Raw genomic sequence first — 9,946 nt, forward strand, 5'->3', positions numbered from 1 at the left:
GGTACTCCTTCTCCTGTCACTGAGGCAGTGGCCATGGCATTCCATAACTGGAAGTTGACCGTATTTTACTACCTTTCACTTCCCCTTTCATCATTAATTGTCCAGAGGTATCAGATACACCATTCTGCTTTCTCTTCTTTCCCTGTGTAAGGGAAGTACCTATCAGTAAAGAAAATCTAATCAAGGCAAGTCAAAGGGTTCAGCCCAATAAGTACATGGAGTGCTGTGGAAACATCCTTCACATATAGAATGTTCCAGCCAAACTGACTCACTGGTCACAGTCATGATTTCACTAACAGTAACACAAACAGCACCTCCCCACTACAACAAGTTTGTAAAACAGAGTTGTGAATTTGCTAGAGAAGCGTGATAAGCATTAACGTGGCAAAAACATTTACTGATAATGTACAATTCACCTGGCTGTTCATCGCACCTTTCCCTGTGCCATCTATTGTGCAATTACCAGATCCGTGCAACAAATTTCTATTACCTTTATGTCTTTCCTTTGCAGACTGAAAAGAGGCAGAGCTTAAAAAACCTCTTGGCTCAGTCTTTTCTATTTTGTTCAGACAACTGCATCTAATGGGTTTTTTTTTATTTAATTTTATACATTATAAGCTATAAGTATATTAATTAATCAGTAATTATTCTCTATTGGACCACTTTGGTATTCAAAGCCTATAGTGTCATATTTATGGCAGTTGCAGGGTTTGAACCTCTTTGACTTGATATGAGCTCCTGCCCTCCATCAACACGGATTCCAAGTCATATCACGTACATTGTTACATACATGAAAATTTAAACACATGAACTGAGTTTAAAAATGAACATGTTCCCAAGGTTATCACTACCATTCAGACTTAAGTGGACACAGTTCAGTGCCTATAGACGGCAAGGGCAACTGAAGAAACAGAGAACTGTTTGACCTGGAGCTGAGCAAGTTTGCACGAGGTGAAGGAAAGAGAATTGAAGATGAAGACAGCACTGTAACCCATTTCATATACTGGCTCATTATCAGCAAAATATCATATAATTTGAAAATATGCTTTACTTTAGTAACTACCTGCGCCAACATGATCTAATGTACTTGTAGCAAATGGAAAAAAATATATATATTGCTATTTTGTTTTTGCATTTTATACAAATGAAAGGATTGGAAAAGCTACGACTGTTTCACCATCCTCTAGGGATTAATTCTAGTTTGATAATGCAAATTTCCAATTTCCAACTGCCAGTTGAGGTATTTATCTACTGATGGGCAATCACCAATGCAGCCATATTCCCGTCAAGACCTTGTTAGCTTTTCCACAAATCTAAAAAAGAAAAGCAAGATTTGCACCTTTGTTTTATATTACAATGTGCTTAGACTTTCTCATTACAGCAGGTTATTGTCAGCAGGCTTCATTATGGCTGCCAGGTTGTGGACATGGAGTTCTCAGTTTTATTGTGATGGGTGGAAGGGGGGCTTTGTTCGCAGCACCAGTCTATTACAAATATATATGCAATATCTCTTGAGTTTATGAGAACCAGTAAGCTCCCCTTCTTTTGCTTAAAACTCTGAGTAGTGACACAATTGTGACACAAGCACAAACTTGAATAATCCATCCTATCTTCTTACATTTAATATTGCTGTCAAATCCTAAGGTACACATTTTGTCCAAGATGCATATTTGCTCTTAACTGCATCCACCAACAAAGATTATACTGTGGAATATCTGTGCTGACGTCTCTATGAAACATTAATAATATTATATTCTAAAAGTATGCAAATACTTCTGAGTAATGTTTTGTATATTTCTCTTTGTGAGTGGAGTCACAAACTGACTAAATTCATGCAGACCTTTGTGAAGACCATCAGCAATCTCAGGTATGTGACTGACATCGTTATATTGGTCATGTCAGCAGAAGAACTACTAGATCTAGTATGCCGCATCAAAAGGGCTGCAGAGGAATACAACATGCTGATCAATGCAGTAAAACTAAAACTACTGTCAAACACTGGAAAAGTACTTGAGATTACAGTGAAAGGTAGAAGGCTAGAGCAAGTAGACTCACATATTTGGGAAGTACAGTAACAAATGATGTGGACTGTGCAAGACATGGGTATGGCGGTGATGGTTAAATTAACCCACGTTTATAAAAACAAGTCAACACTGTCATCAAGCTGTGATTAATGAAAGTATTGGTCTGGCCTATAGCAATATATGGATGTGAAGCATGGATGTTGAAACATTTCCAGGGATTGGAAAATAAACGCAGGAGAAATGTGCTGAAAATCTCATGGATGAAAATCATGATAACTTGTACTCTAAAAGATGGCTAGAACAGAAAGTGAACTGCTGAATCAAATAAAATTTCACAAATTGAGACGATAATATGACAATAGTCTGCAACACACCACGAAAGACACAAGGCAATGCGCGGCACTGACCAATCTGTGCAGCCAACCATTGATGGTGTAATGACGTGACATTTTATTACAATCTCAGCACCATACATTGCACAGGATTTATTTGAGTATGAATGCAAATTCAGTGTATCCCCTGTGACAAGCTATTGCATACAACACTGTAGCAGATAGTGATCTAAATGTAACCAGGCTGAGATCAATGCTAAAGCACTGACAGTGCAAACTGAGCAGCTCATCTCTGCAGATAGCTGGTCAGCAGTTCTTCACTGGTCCCCCACGCCACCAAGTCATCAGTATCTGACTGTCATGTCAGAGTTTAAGAGAGCAGATCTGGTGGACATGATGGATATACGCAAGATCTTTAATACATACAAATTTGCCCTTGGTGGGCTTTGGAGAGAGCCAGAAGTATGGCATAAGGCAGAGCCCCATAGTTATATATATATATATATATATATATATATATATATATATATATATATATATATATATATATATATAATCAGTGGTGCATTCTTTCTGTACAGTAATCACACTGACTGGTCAAAACCCAAATTCACTGCTGTGTTGACCTTGTTAGGAGTTTGTTTTGTTTTGGGTTTTTTTTTTCTCCACCATGATGTTTCATAGAACAAAATTGTGCTGAGAAATATGAAAAATTATTGATTGTGTTTTTGCAGAAAACCACCATTTAAATGTTTAGTGTTACGATAGCTGTCATTTTATCATCAGACATTTCTCACTAATGGTCATTCACCCAGTGTTCATGTGACTTTATTTTGCAGCACATGTATCTGACATTTTCACCCGTTTTAAACAAAGCAACTGCGCGATTCACGCGACAGGGTGGATCGTCTTTAAATGATCTTCGATAAAGAGAACTGAATTGCATAATACGTTTTTTTATTTAGATTTCCTATCTTGGTATTGTGATTATGCACGTTTGTGAAGATAGCTAAGCTTAGACTCCGAAATCCAATATTGTTTTAGTACTGACATTTTAAATTGCGTCAAATTGTTATCGCTTCCTTTGTCCGTTACTCAAGTAACTTATCGCTGTCTCAACTGAGCGGAAGGAGGTGCAGCTTTCAGTAATACGCTGAACCAGAACAAAAGCAAGTCGTATGTTGACTGTACTGCATGCTAGACACCCGTGCGTCACTCTGTATATGAGTTATAGACCGACGACAGTCATCTAGAAATACGCATGAATGAGGTTGCTGGTTACCGTGTTGCTTTTTGATTATCAAAGACGATACGTCATTGCGATCTGCGGGGATTGGCTGGATTCTGTTCCTTTTCTCTGAATTTGCAACCACGGCCGGTATTCGTCTCCGGATCAGCAGGATTCCCACAGTTGTATCAGGTAAATTGCGCATTTTTGTTACACGATTTCGCAGTAATTCAAATATCGCTGTCGGCAATCATAACGTACCGGGAATCCCGTATAAGTAAGATAGGCTACTTTGGTTACGTTCATATTTTGTGGCGTTCACTTCAGTTATGCCTACTAGTGTACTGCTTGATGCTTGAGAAAGAATGCCGCAGTTAACATTTAACCGTATGTTTGCTGAGTCGTATAATTTTCTACTACATAAGTTAAGATATTAAATAAACCGAAGCAAAATCTAACAAAGTATGTAGACAATTGACGTACCAGAGAGCTTGCTTCCTTTGACTACAGTATTTTCTGCACGGAGGCTGCAAACTTTAAGACTAGTATTGCGCCCGTTGGAGGTTTTATTCGTCCTACACTTGGAAAATCCTACTGTTACTGGTTGACCCGAAATAGTATTTAGTCTATATGAGTTAATGGGTTGTTTATTATTCAGGGCGTTCAGTCAGGTTTTTAACCGAATGTAATATAATTGTAGGACATTTACCTAATTGTTTTTTCCTCTAACCGCATCGGCACTTACACTTGGTTATTTATTGCAACAATTTTAGGGTGGTTCGTGAGGGACTGTGAAAGCATTCAATGCAAGAGGAGTTATTCCAATATAGAGTCATCAGAGATACACAGGAGGTGTTGTCATCAACTCTCTGTCTTTTTGGAATACACTACCGAAACGGACTAAATGAGTTCTAGGACCTCCGAAAGACTGGCGCCTTCAATACCACACTGTACCTCAAATGGGACTGCGCAGACAAATGGCACCTGCATTGACCAAGTGGATCAGTTGTTCCAGACATTCTCGTCCACAGTTGTGCTTTTCGTGCTCATTGCAATGATCACTGGGATAATATTTGTCTCTCTCACTACCTTTCACTTTCACAAAAGGAAGATGAAAAAGCGTAAAATACAGAAAGCGCAGGAGGAATACGAACGCGACAACTGCAGCCCCAAGACAGGCAAAGCAAAACCGGTGGTCAGGCAATGCATAATGGAGAGACCCGGGAAACGAGCGCCCACTGCCGCGCAGAAAAGTGATCCAAATACGCCGGCCAAGGCAGACTCCAGCATCACAGCCATCCCAGCGAACGACTCCACAGAAAACACGAGACACATGGGACAGACACATGGCGATCACTTTTTGGAATCCGTCGCAGTGTCTCGATAACGCAACATAATCCCTTTGTTTGGCACTGTAAATACATACCATGTATTCGTTTAATTATATTACACGGGTGGATTCAGATTAATATCTATACGCATGAACATTGATGAGTGCTCTTCAGCTTCGGGAGGAGCCCTTGGGGGAAGGATGCATTCTTCAAGCGAACTGATTTATTGTGGTTCACAAGATAGTATTTCTATCTGTGCGGATTGTATAGATTTTCTTCTTCCACCCATGTGAGTAGGTTACCATTGTAAAAACAAAGAGTGGCCTAATTGTGCGTGGGTTAAATTCGTTGCCTGGACATCAGCAGCGATGGATCATATGGAATTAGCTGTAATATATGACTACGAGTAAGACAGTTTATTCCCTTTTGTCGGGTAGCCAGTTGTAAGGTGAAAGCGCTCTGAATTAACGGTAGAGGCGGGTGTCTTATATGCCTTGTACAGCAGCTTTGACGCTGTCAAGTATTTCAAAAATAAGGATTAACTGACAAAACAGATCTTCTCCATGTGGGTTTCATCCTTTCACTTCCTTGCGTTTTATAGCATTTTTCAACATGTTTACTTAGTTTTATGTTTTAAAAACTGCTGTGTCAATATTAGGCTAAATCGTTACCTAAGTTCACGTCACGTAAGAATTCCCTCCTAACTGAGAACTATTTCGATGAGCTGTGGAGCCTTCCGTGCCATCCTGTCCTGGCATGAATAAGTATAGTATCCTAACCCCTTTCCCCAGACTGTTAACGCGCAGTTGCAGCTACTAGTGGTAGTATAGCCTATTCCTGTTTTGGTCACAGTGCAGTATTCCGATAGTGATATATAGGCTAGATATATATCCACCGGCATTTCATTTATGTATTACAGCTTTGGATCATTGCTTTGTTTTTGCACTTTGCTTAAAGTTACTATAAAACTATAATAATTTGCTATTTAGTTATGCGATTATAATCCTAGGAGTGTATTTTACAATCTACAGTGAATAAAATATGTTAGGAAAGTCATGTTGTGTTTTTCCTTGACGTTGTGTTTAACTAAACAAGGGAATAAGATGAGAGTAGAATAACATTGTGATGGACCGCGATTTGAACCAATTTCAGTGCAACTACTTTGAATTACGAATAAAGAATCGTGCAAATGGGTGTGTGTCCTCATTAAAACTCTAAATATAGTCTTATTAAGTTAATGCGACGGGTTTTTTTAACGTAGGCTAATTTATTTCGTTCGGAGCGGGCGGATTACAAGACACCTATACTGCTGTCCAGGTGTTGTAAAATTATATAATTGTGCATAGTTTATAGTGTATAGTAAAAGTTTATTTCCAGCATGAAGATTTTGGCTTTTTAGGAACGTCTTCGTAATCGCATATTCGCCTACTGTAACCGAACTGTTCAGTGAAGCCTGTCAGTTGACAAAGTTATGGAATCAGTTAAAGATGACGGCGTATATTCACATAACTAATTTCTAAAAGCAGCGTTCACTCACTCCTGAGGTTCAGTAATTATGTCAATGGCATCTGAAATCAAATGGTATTCATACAGTTTCAGTGTTGTATTTTCTTATTCCGCGCACGGTGTAGGCCTTTACCATTTGATGCCATTTGACTATATTAGCATCTAATACCACCTAACAAGTTATTTGTTAGACTACAGTACGCTATACTGTACTACATAGTTTTTGGAAATCAATCCAAAAACATACCTCTGCCATCCAATACAGAAATACATCTCGTATCATACGTATAAAAGGGACACTATGCGAGCATATCTGTTAGCTGTCTAATGTGTCTGCAAGCCAAATCCAATTATCCTTCACGAATAATATAATGACTGTGCCTCCATCTCGGTCAAAGAGCTAATTGCTCAACTGGAACAATCTCCAGAGAGCGCAACGGTAACAACAGTATCTACGGACTGAGGGCAGTAATGAGAGTGAATGCTTCGGCGATCTCTGAGTCTCTTATCCATGCCTGTATTGCTTTCAGACTCAGCGCTCTCTTTCAGCCAGCTGTAGCTGATTCGAGTGGGAGATACCTGACCTTGCCAAACTGCTGCCCACTGTGCTATTTTCTCCTCGCGCACTTTCTCTCGCTCTCCCTCTCATTGTGTGTGGGCCTGAATAGTCATGAGCAGCGCATTCCACACATAGTGAGAGAGTCTCAGCCCACAGCACTTCAGCGCAGGTAGCATGTGTCAGCCGGGGGGTGTTATCTACACAAGCAAAGAGCCCAACTCATAACAATGTTTATTTGTGTTCAGCTTGACTTATATAAACATTGAAGGTGATAATTCCAGACTGTTTTTTGTTTGTTTGTTTGTTTGTTTGTTTGTTTGGGGTTTTGGTTTTTTTTGCTGCTAAGAGTAGCTCTGATAGCCATACATTATAGTCGTGAGCAGTTAAGTCCTGGTTGCAGAATTACAAACTCTTTTAGTGGGCTCAGTAATCAATGACAAGTTAAATCATCAAAATCTTCTTACATTCCATGAACTTGGATGTTTTTTTAAGGGTTAATTATGTACATTTAAAAGGTTCATTATCTAATGCTTTTAAAAGATTTTCAGCATCCTGATTTTATGTTATCACAGCACATTAGGCAGTGTTGTTTAAGGTGGATGTGAAGCTGATTTCTGAACACAGCGTCTGACTTGCATAACTGCTTGTGTATAAACAGCTGTAATTTCATCACTACACTGCTCTTAAGGTTGCAGAACTGTTCACCTGGAACACAATAGTGTATTTTTGAATGTTAAGTTGCATGAGAAACTGATGTAAGATAAGGATATTATTTCTCTCTCTCTCTCTCTCTCTCTCTCTCTCTCTCTCTCTCTCTCTCTCTCTCTCTCTCTCTCTCTCTCTCTGTCTCCTGTCAAGACATTTAAAAATAGGTCACCAGAAATTAATGGTATTAATGAATGAGGGTATTAAGGGGCAGTTTTCATTATGCAAATATATTCATTCTAACTCGTTACAATATAGTTCCTCTAGTGTTGGCCAAACTAAAATGTTTGATTAGTCACACCCACTTTTTTTTTTACCACACCTACCTATTTGGTGGCCACACACACAACAGAATCTCATCTTTGTAGTATTGTTTTAAAGCATTTAAATGTACACTATTACCTGAACGGAAGCAGAAGCAGATGTAAGAAACTGAAGTTTCTTACTTTTTACTGTTATTTTAAAATATTTTTATTTGGAATTCTGGTGAGCAATCAGTAGTTTACAGAATTTTAATATTGTGTATTTTACTCAAATACATACCTATAAACAGTAAAACCAGACAAACGCATAATTTTATTGGTCTCTAAAATGTATGGCCAGAGCTATACCCAGTGTTTGCAATTCTATGGGAAAACAAGTTATGACTAACAGAATTGCAAATAGTGGTTGCCAAATAAGCTTCAGTTCATTAAATTCGCATCATAAATGCCATCAATTAAGTCAAAGTGATACAAACTTGATCAAATGCTCTATGCTGTAGTGCACTGGATTTAAAGTTAAACTGTATTTTTGATTTAAACAATAACTATGAAGTTGATTCACCGAAAGTCGGCCAAAGGGTATTTACATTAGCTGCACCATATAGGCATCATGGCACTTTTTATACATAGAATCCAATTTTTAGAGACATCCTAACGTAGCTTAATGTCAAGCCTAGTATGTGGTTGCAAGTTCTTGACAGTCAGTGACTGACAGAGGTCTGCATCTGACAGATATCACCAGACATTGGGTATCTTCCATGATTATGCTCTGCCAGGTCATTCTTGCTTGCTTCATGTTTTTGTTTGTTTGTTTGTTTGTCTGTTTATCTGTCTTGTCTCTTGTTATTGCAGCCTGCATTCTCCTCTGCCTGAACCACCCAGTTAAACACAAGCAGCTGGTATTGTTCCTCTCTTTATCCAATTAAAGCCGTTTTGCCCTGACACTTTGTATGATTTAACGAAACATATACATCAAGCCAAGGATCATATTAAACATATAGTGCCCCGATAAGAGGCTTCAGTGCTTTCAGTTGCATTATCATATAATTACATCTCTCTGTTGGCTGCCACAGAAAGCCCCACCATTCTCCCTAGCTGAAGACTGAAAATGTCTCTGCATCAGCAAAAAGATACAGAGATCTGTGAAGAGCATTAGATGAATAGTATGGCTGAGCCAAAGGCTCACAGGTTCACAGTACAGGTGAATACAATAAAGTATATTTTACAGTGAGGTCATATGGGACCAGATCACCTTCATCCTCCCACTGTTCCTTTAGAGTTTGCCAAACTGATGTTTTTTATTAGTTATACCCACATTATTTGCCAAACCTGCATAAGGATTACAATTTTTATAGTATTGCTTTAAAGGCATTTAAAATGGACATTACTGTCTGAACAGAAGTAGATCAGAAGTATGAGAATATTTTCTTGCTTTTCAAGTGTTACTGGATTAATGCATGAAACTGAGGTTAGAAAGTAAATGAAAGTTTCAGTTTCAACTTTATTCTCAACATGAAGAAAACCAAGGGAAGAGGAAGGAAACAGCCTACATGAGAGTCCCCAAGCCTAAAAAGTCAGATTTTGTCTTCCCTCTTTGGATACTTGCACAAATAGACCCTGAACCACAGTTAGGGCAATTACTCTGCATGGAGTACCAGAGCTAAACCAGATTGATGCTTAGGTTGCAGGAATGTGAATAAAATGAAAAAGTATCTATAGTAACCCACTGCACACAATACAGTTAAATATTGAGGATAGGTGCTGTATGGAAATAGTAATATGCACTGTGTAAAACCAGCAATATGCAATGTGTATGATAAAACAACGAATTGCCACAGAAAGGCAAGTGTGAAAATATTGCCAAGCAACAGCCATAATAAGGGGGAAAACATGCATATCACCTCAAGGATCCTCGGCACTAGTGAGTGATAGTAACTAGTGGAGAACTGATAAAACAGGTAAAATTTTAGAAAGAAAAGGCTACAAAATGTGCTGAAG

At 38.6% G+C, this 9,946-nt stretch overlaps 1 protein-coding gene across 1 annotated transcript; it reads left to right on the forward strand.

The window, feature by feature from the left end:
- The first annotated feature begins 3,251 nt into the window (after window positions 1–3,251).
- On the forward strand, window positions 3,252–5,971 carry si:dkey-35i13.1 (uncharacterized protein C11orf87 homolog). Its single transcript, XM_027005842.3, has 2 exons — window positions 3,252–3,776; window positions 4,358–5,971. The coding sequence occupies exon 2, from the start codon at window positions 4,489–4,491 to the stop codon at window positions 4,969–4,971; it is 483 nt and encodes a 160-aa protein (XP_026861643.1). The 5' UTR covers window positions 3,252–3,776; window positions 4,358–4,488; the 3' UTR covers window positions 4,972–5,971.
- Window positions 5,972–9,946: the final 3,975 nt, after the last annotated feature.

Source organism: Electrophorus electricus, chromosome 17, assembly GCF_041902795.1.
Source record: "Electrophorus electricus isolate QZ-2024a chromosome 17, ASM4190279v1, whole genome shotgun sequence".
NCBI classification, from domain to species: domain Eukaryota; kingdom Metazoa; phylum Chordata; class Actinopteri; order Gymnotiformes; family Gymnotidae; genus Electrophorus; species Electrophorus electricus.